General features: G+C 42.6%; 1 protein-coding gene across 15 annotated transcripts in view; it reads right to left on the bottom strand.

Moving 5' to 3' along the window:
* Cfap20dc (CFAP20 domain containing) overlaps window positions 1-13801 on the bottom strand; it is a 245665-nt gene that overhangs the window by 135193 nt on the left and 96671 nt on the right. For 14 of the 15 annotated variants that reach the window (NM_001014137.2, XM_063274380.1, XM_063274382.1 and 11 more), the window contains exon 5: window positions 12333-12447. In NM_001014137.2, the coding sequence (NP_001014159.2) occupies window positions 12333-12447 (115 nt within the window). The remainder of the gene's footprint in view (window positions 1-12332; window positions 12448-13801) is intronic. The other variant, XM_063274385.1, reaches the window with a different exon arrangement.

Here is a 13801-nt window from a genome sequence, read left to right as displayed (position 1 = left end):
TCACATATATTCTGGATTAGCTGATTTTATAAAGGATATAATTTTTATAAGCTTCAACAAACAACTCGATATTCATATAAATGTTATGAAGTGTAATACAAAGTTCTGGGAAAGAGGATAAAGTCTTTACTCCTAATGAGAGGATTATGTGATTCACAGTTGATCTTTATAAAATATGTTTTCATTATTCTTGGTGGTATTATACATTATGAAAGTCCTTACGCTGTTTGACATTTTCTCAATCTTTAATAACTGTATTCCTATATACACCTTTAATGCAGCAGGCAAGAACTACTGACCTTAAATATTTGTTAGAGTTTAATACATAGGCAACAGAAAAAAATCTGGCAGTGGAAAGACCATCTGTCATCTTCAGTATGTTTTTGAGATTCACATTTTAAAAATCTTAGTTAACATTCAAGGTACACTTGAAAACAATGTACATTCTATGTATATTCAATGTATATTAGATAAACTTTTAACAAATGTTAGTTCAGGTCAATTGACAGCACTTGCCTAGCATACAGTCTTCCAGATTTTCCAAAGTTTTAGTAGCCCAGGCAGCAGAAGTGAGCTGTATGCTGTTCACATGACCCCCAGCTCTATTACTTTCCCTTCCAAGGAGGCCTGCTGGGCCCCAGGAACATCCAGGTTAGATCCCACCCCACAGGCAGCAGAAGCTCCATCCCTTCCCTCCTGAGGAGGCCTGCCTGGCCCCAGGAACATGCAGGCTAGAACACTGCCTGACAATACCCAGACTGATGGGTCCATCTAGGGCACAATAGAGGTGAGATGCACTTTGTCCCCTAAGCTCTATCAGCAGGCCCACAGGAATAATCAGTTCTATCAGGGGCACAGCCAGGAGAGGTGCTGTTCCCTGTACTCCACTGTCTTGAGAAAGAGCTCAAGGATCTTTCTGCCTCACTGAGGAGGCCAGTCAGCATCAGGAACATCCAGGAAACACAAGGGACAACCAGACAGGCAATGGCCTGCATAAGAGCAATCAACAAGAGCGAGAGCAATATGGCACTACCAGAACCCAGCTATCCCACGGCAACAAGGCCTGGGTATCCTAACACAGCTGAAGCACAGACGATAACTTTAAATACACTCTTAGAAAGACGACAGAGGCCTTTAAAGAGGGAATAAGTAAATAAGTCACTTAAAATAATACAATTGAACAGATGAAGAAAATGAACAAAACAGTTCAGGACCTGAATATGAAAATAGAAGAAATAAAAACAAACAAACAAACAAACAAAACCCCAAAACAAACAACCCACAAACTGAGGAAACCCTGGAGATGGAAAAACTTAAAAAAAGAACAGGATCATACAAATATACCATGAAGAGACTAAGGAAGATTGAAGAGAAGAATCTCAGGCATAGAAGATACACAATAGAATAAACAGATGCATCAAAGAGAATCTTAAGTCTAAAATATCCAAATCTAGGATGTTATGAAAAGACTAATGTTAAGAATAATAGAAGTAGAAGAAGGCGAAGAATTCTAGCTTCAAGGTCCAGAAAATGTTCTCAACAAAATCACAGAAGAAAAATCCCCAACTTAAAAATATGAAATGGCTATAAACAGAAGAAGCTTACAAAACATGAAATAAATTGGACCAGAAAAGATAATATTCCTGCTATATAATAATCAAAACACTAAATGTTCAGAACAAGGAATATTAAGAACTGCATAGGTAAGGTAAGGGCCAAATAACATATAAAGGCAGACCAATCATAATTACACCTCACTTCTCAATAGAGACTAAAATCCAGAAGGGCCTGGGCATAGCTTGTACACTGTAAGAGACCCACAGATATCAGCCCAGACTGCTATGCTCAGAAAAACTTTCAATCACCATAGATGGAGAAAACAAGATATTCCATGAAAAAATTTAAGTAATACCCATCTACAAATCCAGCCCTACAGAAGATAGTAGAAGGAAAACTCTAATGCAAGGAGGCTAATTACACCCAAGAAAACAAGAAAATAAATAATTCCACACCAGCAAAAGCAAAATACTCTCCTGTAAAATAAAAGAACTTCTGGAGTTATCACCATCTTCGATCTCATGATGTACTACAGAGCAATAGTGATAAAAAATACCACAAGATATTGGCATAAAAACAAACAGGTTGATCAATGGATCAAATTAAAGACACTGAAATAAACCCACATACCTATGGACACTTGATTTTTGACAAAGAAGCCAAAACCATACAACGGGAAAAAGACAGTATCTTCAACAAATGGTGCTGGTCTAACTGGATGTCTACATGTAGAAGGATGCAAATAGATCCATATTTATTATCCCACACAAAACTCAAGTCCACGTGGGTTAAAGACCTCAACATAAAACGAGATGCACTAAATCCAACAGAGGCGAAAGTGGGGAATAGACTGGAACACATTGGCCCAGGAGGCAACTTCCTCAACAGGACATCAATAGCTCAAGCACTAAGATCAACAATTGATGAATGGGAGCTCATTAAGCTGAAAGACTTCTGTAAGGCAAAGGGCACTACCAACAGTGCAAAATGGCAACCTACAAAATGGGAAAAGATCTTTACCAAATTTACATCCGACAGAGGGCTAATATCCAAAATATATAAGGAATTCAAAAAGTTAAACACCAGCAAACCAAATAACCAAATTAAAAATGTCCTTAGTCATCAGGGAAATGCAATTAAAATGACTCTGAGATTCCCACACCCTTCAAAATGTCTAGGATCAAAATCTCAAGCATATGCTGGCAAGGATGTGAAGCAATCCAAGCAGTAGAGGATTGCTTCTCCATTGCTGGTGGGAGTATAAGCTTGGACAATCACGTTGGAAATAAGTCTGGTGGTTTCTCAGAAATCTGGAATAGTTTTACCTTAAGACCCAGCTATACTACTCCTGGGCATGTACCCAAAAGATGCTCCACCATACCAGAAGACCCTTGCCCAACTATGTTCACAACAGTTTTATTCAAAATAGTAAAAAATTGGAAACAATCCAGGTGTCCCTCAACTGAAGAATGGATAAAGAAAATGTGGTATATTTACAACAATGGGGTATTACTCAGCTATTAAAAAACAAGGGCATCAGGAAGTTTGCATGGAAATGGATGAAACTGGAAAAATATCATCCTTAGTGGGGTAACCAGGCCCAGAAAGACAGGCATGTTATGTACTCACTTATAAGTGGAGACTAGCCATAAACTACAGCATAGCCATTCTACAATCCACAGAGCCAAAGAAGTTAAATAAGAATGCGGGTCCAAGGGAGGATGCTTGAATCTCACACAGAAGGGGAAACAAAATAGATATTGGAGGTAGAGTAAGAGAGGGGAATGGGTGGGTGGGGTCAGGGAGGGCAACGGTTTTGGCGATCAGGTATGAGGAGAGCTGGGGAAGAATGACAGGCCTGGGAGAGAGAAGGGAAATCGGTGGAGGTATGTCTAGAACAAGCCGGGGAGGCTCCTGGGAGCACAGAGGGTGACCCTGGCTGAGACTCCAAGCAGTAGAGGATATGGAACCTGAAGTGGCCACCTCCTGTAACTAGGCAGGGCTTTTGGTGCAAGGAGGGAACACCCACAAAACCTTAGACCTAAAATTTGCCCTGCCTACAAGATGTGCAGGGATAAAGGTAGAGAGGTTTGAGGGAACTGCTAACCAATGACTGGCCCGATTTGAGACCCGCCCCATGGGAAAGAGCCAACCCATGACACTGTTAATGATACTTTGCTCTGCTTACAGACAGGAGCCTAGCGTTAACTGTCGTCTGAGGGTCTTTCTCCAACAGTTGATGGAAACATGCAGAGAACCACAGCCAAACACCAGGCATAGCTCAGGGAGTCTTGTGGAAGAGTTGGAGGAAGGACTGTGGGAGCAGGAGGGGTCAAGGACAGACATCAGAAGAAGACTTACAGAGTCATCTACCCTGGAGCAATGGGAGCTTCAACATACTGAACCACCAACCCATTAGTATGCAGGCGCTGGGTCTTGGCCCTCTACACATGTGTGGAAGATGTGCAGCTTGGTCTTCACACTCGTCCTCTAACAACTGAAGTGGAGGCTGGGGGGTGGTGCATCTCTGACTTGGACCCTGCTGCCTGCCTTCGGATTCTTACCCTGGGCTACCCTTTTAGTTTCTCATACATTTTCAAGCTCTCTTCCTTGTTTGTACCCATTTAGAGTTGTCAAATTATGCCAGTAATATGTTTTTTTTTTCTGTAACAAATTCTTGAGAAAGGAGAATTATTTTGGTTCCTATTTTAGAAAGTCTCATATTCGCTGGGACCATTCCAAAGCAGAACACTATGGGGAAGGGCGAGGTTGAGGGAAACTGTCTACCTCATTGCAGCTAGAAGCACACAGAAGACAGGAAGGGGCCAGGGCAAGACATATCCGTCAATGAAAGGCTGCCAGAGACGCACCTTCTCCAATCGATGCCCCACTCATCCAACATACACTTCTTCATGTAAGAAATCACCTTTTAGGCCAGAGGCCTTGAAATCAAATAATTTATGGAAACACTGTCAAGGAAATGCTGAGGAGTACCCTTTGCTCATCTCCCAGGTACTTTCCACACACTAATGGTTAAGATTAACAACTGGGCTGGGGAGAGAGCTATTCGGATAGAAAGCACTTGCTATGCAGTGTGAGGAGGACCTGAGTTCTTTAGGTATTCTAGGCATCTGTTAACCCTCTGTCAGACTATCAGGAGAGCAGGGTCTGGAAAGAGCAGCCGCTTACATTAAAGCCAGTTGGTAGAGGGCTGGGAACCCTTTGCCACCAAGGCAACGTGGAACCCACAGCTGAAAAAAATCCCATGTCACACAGATATGAAAGAGAGTGCTCTGTACATGACCTATCAGGGGTCATTATAAGCCTTTTCTCAGCTCACTCCAATTCTTGGGAATGCCTTTCTTTATCTTAATAAACTCTTTTTTTTTAAATTTCTATTATTCTGTGATCTGGTACAGCTCTTGGTCTTGGGACTTAAGAACATGGCAACGTCAGCAGGTGTTTTCCAAACTCTGATCCCCCAAGATGTAAAAAGATGTGCGGCCAGGGACGAGTTTCTTCTATTCTGCGGGCTGACTCTACGAACGTTTCCTCTGCGGTGCAGAGCTTCTGAATTTCATCGGTTTTCATTATCTTCGCTCCTGGAGTTCCTTTCAGAAAGTCCTTGCTCGTGCCTGTGTCCTGAAGTCTCTTCCTATGGCAGGTTCAGGGACTGAACTCTTCCACTAAGGTCTTTGATCCTATATGAATAGATTTTTTATACAGAAGTAGCAGTATGGGTCGAGTATCTCCCCCTTACATTTAGATATCCAGTTTTTCTTCCACTATTTGCTGAAGAAGCCATCTTTCTCCAATGCATGTTGTTTAGCTCCCTTCTTGAAAATGAGAGGTCTGTAGCAGTGTGGGTTTACTTGATCCAGCCCTTGATCCTATTACAGTGATTCACAGAGTTGTTTTGGCCCCCAGAGCCATGCTGTTCTTGTCCCTCTGGCTCTATAGTGTGACCAGACGTTAGACATTATGATATCACCAGCATGTTCATTTTACTCATATTTGCTTTGGATATTTTGACCCTTTTCTGCTTCCATGTTCCATCAGAAATTATTGATTTTTCTATGTCTATTTTATATTCTGTTACTTCAGGTTTATCAATTTTGCGCTTTCTGGTGGACTCTTTATAGTCTCTTACAAACAGGATTAGATTATATGCAGAAGGTACTTTGACTTCTCTTTCATATCCTTCCCTTCTCCTTAGCATGCTAACCCTTCAAGCACTATTCTGGAACAAGAATAGAGAAAGAGGATAAACTCATCTCATTTCTAATTCCAGACAAATGTTAAAGCTTGGCTTTCACTTATAATAATGTTGGCCACAGGCCTGCCATCTATATCCTTTCTTTCACTGACGTCTGTTCCTCTTGGTCCAACGTTCTTTAGGACGTTCTTCCTGTAGCAATACTGCATTTTATTAAATTTTCTTCCCCCACCTACTGATTGACTGAACAGATATATTGTGCTGGCCAGTTTTGTGTCTAGGTGAAACAAGCTAAACTCATTTTGGGAGAGGGGACCTCAGTTGAGAAAATTCCCCCATCAGACTGACTGGGTCACCATGGTATGTGCCACCCCTGGGCAGGTGGTCCTGGATGCTCTAAGAAAGCAGGCGGAGCAAGGCATGGGGAACAAAGCAGTAAGCAGCATTCCTCCATGAACTCTGTTTCAGTTCCTGCTTCCAAGTTGCTGCCTTGAGATTCTGTCCTGACTTTTCTGAATAACAGACTACAACTTGTAAGATGAAATCAACCATTCCTTCCCATGCTTTTGGTCATGGTGTTTTAGTGCAGCAGCAGAAACCCTAACTAAGACATCTTGTAATTCCATTATCCCTGGAAGGAAGCCCAACCATACTAAAGGATCTCGTTGACGAGTAACTGGAATTCAGCTGCACATACTTTTTTTTTTTTTTTTTTTGGCAAGTTCTGCAACTGTGTTCCTATCAGGAGACTGGCCTATATTCATGTTTGTTGATGTATCCTTACCTGATTTCTATACGGGTAATATTAGCTTTATAAAATGAGTTTGGTGGCAAGTTTTCCTTTCTGTCGTACGGAACAGTTTGAGGAGCACAAGCTGTGCTTCTGTGCAGGTATGAAAGGATCTGAACTCTGGGCCAGGCCGCCTTAGGTTTGGCGATTTATTTTTTAGCCGTGTGAGCTGGTCTCCATGCTTCTTCTTCATTGGAGCTGCCACGCAAATATGGCTTCTCTTTTTATGCTTTCTCTCCTTTAACTTACAAAAGTGCGGTGCAAACCTTACGAGACGTTCCCTTTCTCTTCGGTTGGGTTCCAACCCTCTGCAGTTGTAAGCGCTGGGCACTGGAGGCAGAGCACTCCAGCTGTGGCTGACCTCTGGAAGGGACTCTGGTCTGCTTCTCCAATCCCAGCTGACGCTGTATGGCCGAGTAGGTGCCTCCCAACTCACAGTCTCTGGGAAGAACTCTAAGTCCTTATTCGGGTGTCGCCTTCTGTCTTCCATCCCCGTCCTTGAGGGCTAGATATCGCTTTGTTCACTTTGTATCTTTACAAACATCTTTTATTGTATATTGAATACTATGAATGCAGGGTGACCCAGCTTCTGAATTTTACTTTAAACCATCAAATCATGTTCCCATGGGAAATTAAATTATTTGTGATCATTTCCAGTTTGACTAGCCATGTCTGGTATTTTTTTTTTTTTTGAATAGCAGTGTTGTTCGGCCTGCTCTCCTATGAGTAATTGTGTAGTATTATACTATCCTTGCGAAATATCGTACTTATTTTTTTGGATTCACATGCACTTAGTAAATTAGTATTTCTTAATTAAAATAAACCAGTGCAGACATTCATTTTTAATAGCACAAGTTAATGGGCTCATGTCTGGAGAAAACAGCGGATTTTTTTTTAACCTAATATTAAGTGAGCATTTACTATGGGCTTGTTGTTGCTAAGACAAAACTCATTTAGCCCAAGCAGCTCTACTGAGCAAGTTCCACCACTAATCCTGCTTAACTGACAAGAAAACTGAGGTGCTGGGAAATGCAGACTTGGCCTGAGGGTCTGCAGTCAAAACACAACAGACCCAGAGTCTGGATGACTGTAATCAAGCCCCACTGCCCACACTTCACTCCCAACAGCACCCTGCTCGTGCACATGCTTTAAGAACAGGCTAGCCTTAAAGGTCATCTGTTTCTCAACTGCCTTTGGACTGGTGGTGCTTCCTCAAGCCCCCAAGGTCAGCAGAAGAGAAGCTCCCTGTCCTCAAATAAATGCAGCACCAGTATTAGCCTGGCAGCAACAAAGAGAGAAATGGATATAAGGGCTGACATCATGTAGGTGAGATCAAACAGTTACAGACCCTTAAATAAGTCCATAGAAACTATAATGGAGTCTAGGTAATAAACATTTTAAGAGACTAGTTGATGCATCCTAGATAACTGCATATCTGAGTATGCATTCCCTTCTCATTCAGTTACTACAGAAATTAATATTCTTTAAAAAAATCCAAATATTGGCTCAATGGGAAACATGGTGTTTGAGAAAATGGGGCAAGATCATCTTTGAGCCGTTTTGGATGCAGTATGCTAGACCTCTAGCTTATATTAAAATCTATAACAAATGCCTCTGGAATTTAATCCACAATGTATTTAATCCATTTAAATGAGAAACACTAGGAGACAGAGTCCCGCAGACTGCTACACGATTGGCATGGTGATTTACCACATCGCTTTGTTCTGTCTCCAGTGAGTGACGCCTTCTGAACGACTTCTCATAAATGAACTTCCCACTCAAACGCTAACGTTTAGCAGATATTTTCGCACATGTTTTGTCGGTAGCAAGATACCGGTGCACATCTAACACCGTCACCGACTACCTGACTTCTAGTAAAGGAGAACAAAATGGATCCCAGTGATTCCTGACTAAGTGGGCGCTTCCAGGGTGGTTAATTTTTAAAATTGTTCCGGCCACTGAGAACTCAAGTCAAAAATATAAATTTCTGTAACTTAAAGGTTAAAGTGAAGCTTCATAATTAAGAGTACTATGGCAAGTACATTTGGAAGGTTAGCATTTAAAGACAATTGAAACAGAAAATGGCCTATATATAAATATTAAGATCAGAGTGGCTATAAGAATTTAATTTTATTGCATGTTGGTATCTAAAGGATTTAGCTATAGAATGAAGGAGAAGTGAATGATTTGGCAATTCTATCCTGAATCAGGGCTGTACCTTACTTAACTCCTAGAAGTCCCAGGCAGACAGCTGAGTAAAATGGAGGCCTCTCAGTGCACACAGGCACCTTCAGAACTGAGATGACTCATGTATTCAGCTCCTTTAGAAATGTTGTGGGCTCAGATTTGGGAATCTGAGGTGTCCACAGAGGTCAGAAGTCAGGAATTTGTATGAGAGCTTCTGACTTTTAAATGCTAGCTGAAGTGGTCTCAGAATGCCCAGTTAGGTTTGCCATCAAGATAGCTACAAATGATAACGGATAGGAAAAAGGAAATGACCTAGCAAAAAACAAAAACAAAACAAGCAAAAACAAACAACAATAACGAAAACTACAAACAGCGCTCACTAGACATCATATCAACAGGGCAGGTGTTGATGTATTTAATTTTATTTTTTAGCTATTGTATTGAATTTATATCTACTGCCTACCCAACCCTTATTTCACCTAATCCCTTCTAACTCCTCAACACTAACTAAGTAGAAGAGAAAGATGGTGAAAGGGAAAAGGAGGCATAGATCTCTTTAGACTACTTCCTGCTGATTGGGCATCCTAGAGGCAAGTCCAGTCTTCATTATCAGGATACCCAGCAATACCCATCAGAATACCCATCAATAGCAATGCAGCAAATCCCACAGAAGAAAGCACAGAGGCAGGAACAGCGCCCTCTCTGGGCTCCCCCATTTATACCCTCCTGAGAGTCCCCAGGACTCTATCTGTGGCTGGCAAAAATCATGCTCTGCTAGTGCATGGGGCAAATCCTAATCACCAGGTATGAAGCAGCCTCTTACCCCTGACCTGTGATAAAAATAAAACCATGCTCACATAGCGTAAGTGAAAATGCTGAAGGTGGTGGTGCTTCGGGGATGGGAGGGGCATGCTTAGCTTCTCTGCTACCTGGGATAGAAAATGTCCTTAAAACACGACTCAGCTTTAGTTCAATGAGGTTTGGTGGAAATACAGCATGTCAACCTTCCGCTTCATCAGTGTTGAATTGGGAGCAAACTCGAGGAATAAGAGCAGGTTCTTCACATTTGTTGGTGTACCTGGACACTCGTGCAGTCACCACGCACATTACACGGCCTAGAGGATCTGGCTATGAAACACTCATTATTTTACCACGAGGCACGTTGAGACTTGTCAACATTTGAGAACTTCCTGTGTACCACGTACTGACAGGAGCTAGGGCTAAAAGCTCAGGAAGGACATGCTCATAGTCTGATGGAGAAGGCAGGCAGGCGACCAGGACCATTAAATAAAGCTCAGGTAAACAGGTGAGGGGAGGGCTGAGAGCCTGTGACAACGATGAGTGGGTTCCAGGGAGGGCCAATCCCACCAGCTTCACAGCAAGCAGCACTGAAAGTGGGAGTAGTTGTGGGCTTCACCCAGCTAACTGCACTCCAGGCACTCTTTGAAAGGCATTACTATTAAGACGGAAATCCCAACATGTTTGTGGTATCTGCTTTTATAGATGAGGAAACGAACAGGAGATTTTTAAGACTAGCAATGTTATTATTATTATGATTTTATTAAGTTTTGAGAATTTTATACATGAACACTGAATGTACAACACTAACCACCTATATGTCCCCTAACTGCTGTATCCCCCTCTGAAATCTGTGATGGTCTCTTCTTTAATTCCCATTGTTACACACATACATACATATAATTAATTAGGATACTGTACAATTAAATGTGAATTATGTATAAATTATGGAAATTGTATATGAACACACACGTAATCTACTGAGTCCATTTAGCTTTGCTCATATGGACACATACCCAGGGATGGCCTATTGCCACAAGGCACGCCACTTAGGGAGGCCAGACTTGAGGAATTTGACCATTTGGATGGCTCCAGACCTCACTACCAGAACGATTTCCGCAAACCACAGAAATGTTTTCCGTTTCTAGTTCAAAAGCCTCTCTTTGTGTGTGCGTTTTGTGGTGGTAGGGATAAAACCCAGAATCCACTGCATATGAGGCAGGCTCTGCATCGCTGATCTGCATCCGCGTCCCCCCACAGCTGTAGTGAGCATCTCTCCTTCATGACAGTGGCTCATGTAGGTGTGTGTGCACGTGTGAAGTGGATGCTGGTTGTCTCTCTCGACTGCTCTGCACTTTATTCATCAAGGTACAGTCACTTGCGAAACTTGAAGCCTACCAATTCTGCCCAGTCTTGCTAGCCAGGTGGCCCCAGGGACCTCCTGCCCCTGCTTCCTCCTCCTGCCCCTTCTTCCGCGTCCTGCCCTTGCTTCCGTCTCCTGCCTCTGCTTCCACCTCCTCCCTATTGGGACCCTAAGTGGCTGCTACTCCTGCCTAGCTGTTCCCTGCATTCTGGGGATTTGGAGTCCAGCTTTCTTGCTTAAGCAGGGAGCACTTTATCCACTGAGCCATCTCCACGGCCCTATTTATGTTTTATTTTGAAAGATTGTATAAAGTTTTCCATTTATAAAACTTACAGAAAGCTTCTTTTAAAAGAAAGTAAAGCAATGAAGCGAGACAACGTAGAGCAGAGAACCAAGCATATTCTAGAGCAGGTGGTGCACAAGTATGGCACTGAAGGGAAGCCCAGTCTCGCTGGTCTGAGAAACACTAGTCCTCCAAGCAGCCCCTTCTGCAGTAGCCCAGGAGTGTAGGATGATGTCACAGGTGAGCAGGTACAGGATAGAAGGAGGCCTGTCATTGGAGGAGAAGGAAGGATGGGCGGGAGAGAAGTTTGAAGGAAGAGGAGGAGACTAAAAGAGAGAGGAGGAGAAGGGGAGAAGGAGAGAGGGGAGAAGCCATGGCAGGTGATGTTAATATTCTGCTCTATGTATTTACATGTTGTTATTAATGTTCCTAGGGATGTATGGTACCGGGTTTTGTATGTTTAAGTGGGCAATTAAATCTTACCAATTGGGTCAAAGATTATTGTGTTGTATGTTCTTTTATGTGAGGGTTTGAGTGTAGGAAAGTGTGCAGCTGGGCTGTGTTTCAGCCAAGATATCTAGCAGATATCTTGGGGCACCGAGGTATAGACTTAGCGGGTAAAAGACACCAATACTTTTTATTATTATATTTTTACAACAACACAGGAGGCCAAGGCTTTCTGTCCGGCCGGGCTGCTGTACTGTGGTTCTAGCTTCTTCAGCTGTGTAACTCTGGTAACAGTGATGTTACCAGTCTGGGTTCCTGAGAGACTCACCACTTCTAGCATCCAAGCTTCTGCCCTGTTGTCCTTTTGCTTAGGGTGCTGGGTTTCTGGTGCTCCCTGATTATATATCTTCCAATGCCACACAAATATGGTCCCCTGGATGAAGCCTGCAACTAGCCAGCAAATAATTTCTTTCCCTTTTACTGGATTGGTGGCATCTCTCTTTCTAGTGTGCTTCCTTCACAGCTTTGGTGACACTGCACTTGAATGATATTCTCTTACCTAGTGGATGTCAAGGGGAGGGAGGGAAGCATCACGATATGTAACAAAGGGCCTATTCACAGAGAAGGCCCATAATGAATATCCTGGGAGTTAAATTTAATCCTCTTTTAGGGGCATTCATGTGATACTTACGATTTTACGCTTGATCATGAAGAGTGGGATTTTTGCGTGAAGAGGTGTTGAAGACACTTCCTTATGGACTGTTGATAAATACAACCTTCTTTTGATGTTTCCTAAGTCAGTAATTCTGGAGAGAGAGGGGGGGGGAGGGAGGGAGGGAGAAAGAGAGAGAGGGGGGGGAGGGAGGGAGGGAGAAAGAGAGAGGGAGAGGGAGAGAGGGGGGAGGGGGGAGGGAGGAGGGGAGAGAGGGAAGGAGGGAGGAAGGGGGAGGAAAGAGGAAAGGACGGAGGGAGGGAGGGAGGGAGAGAGAGAGAGAGAAAGAGAGAGAGAGACCCCCATGAATTTAAAATACATTTCTTTGGATAATCATCACAATGATACAATTTATCAAATATGCTCTAACATGGAGTTCGAACACAGAACTGAAGAATTGTCATTTTCTTTCAAGAAGTAATAAAATTTCTTCCTTATATTCAAAGTGCTCACAGGCCTGCATGTATAAATTCACTTAATATGCTAATTTATTTCATCACTCTACGCTAGATTTCCACAGTTCCCCTAGCCTATGAAAAAATCCAATTTGTATGAACTGGGGAGCCGTTAGCCTTTAATAACCATGCTTGTTCCAGCCCCTTAAGCTCATGTTATCTTGGGACATACTGTCACCTACTAAATAGGAAAGCATTATGGGTTTCTTTCCCTAAAAGTGCACCTGTCATTTTCCATAGGCTCTTAGTCTGCGAAGAGACAGACATGAAGCACCAGGTGTCGGTTTCACTTCCTGAGCACATATCTTCCAGCCAGAATTTTAATACACAAGTTTACTGCTCACCATTCCGGTCACCCCACAGTGATACCAAGGACACCGAATCTGAACATCTGTAATAGATTTAGACCACAGCCATGATCACAAAGATTAGGTTTGCTTCGAGCTGACAGAGGCTCAGTTGTATGTTCTGCTTCCTTTATGTCTCAAGGGTAACACGCCAGGCTGGAAACCCACAAACCATCCTGGGCTGCTCTATTATCAAACTGGTGCTTTCTGAAAACCTTTCCTTTTACCAGAAAAATCGATGGCTGCCCCCACGTTAGCAACTTCTCTAGGGCTGAATTACACCCACTCTTCGATAATGATTAATTCGTCAAGGTGACGTTTCATTTAAGTAATTATTATTAACACTCATAGTGCAATTATTTGTAAAAACGTGAGAGGATGTCTGTGAGTTTGATGCTAACATGATCTACAGGGTGAGTCCAACCAAGCCAGAGGTACATAATGAGACCCTGTCTCAAACAAAACAAATCCCCAAACTAAAGCACAAACAAACAAATAACTCAACATAGTTCATTCTATAGTAATTCTATGCCTCCTCCTCCTCTCTATCCCTGCTTTACTAATCCCATTAGTTCCTATAAAACACCTATAACCCCATTATTACCTCTAAAGTAGTCCCTATAGTACACGATAAGAGATCTAGCAT

The sequence above is a fragment of the Rattus norvegicus genome, chromosome 15 (genome assembly GCF_036323735.1).
Source record: "Rattus norvegicus strain BN/NHsdMcwi chromosome 15, GRCr8, whole genome shotgun sequence".
In the NCBI taxonomy this organism is placed as follows: Eukaryota; Metazoa; Chordata; class Mammalia; order Rodentia; family Muridae; genus Rattus; species Rattus norvegicus.
Note: the sequence above shows the minus strand (reverse complement) of the source record. Positions and strands in the feature narration are given on the sequence as shown.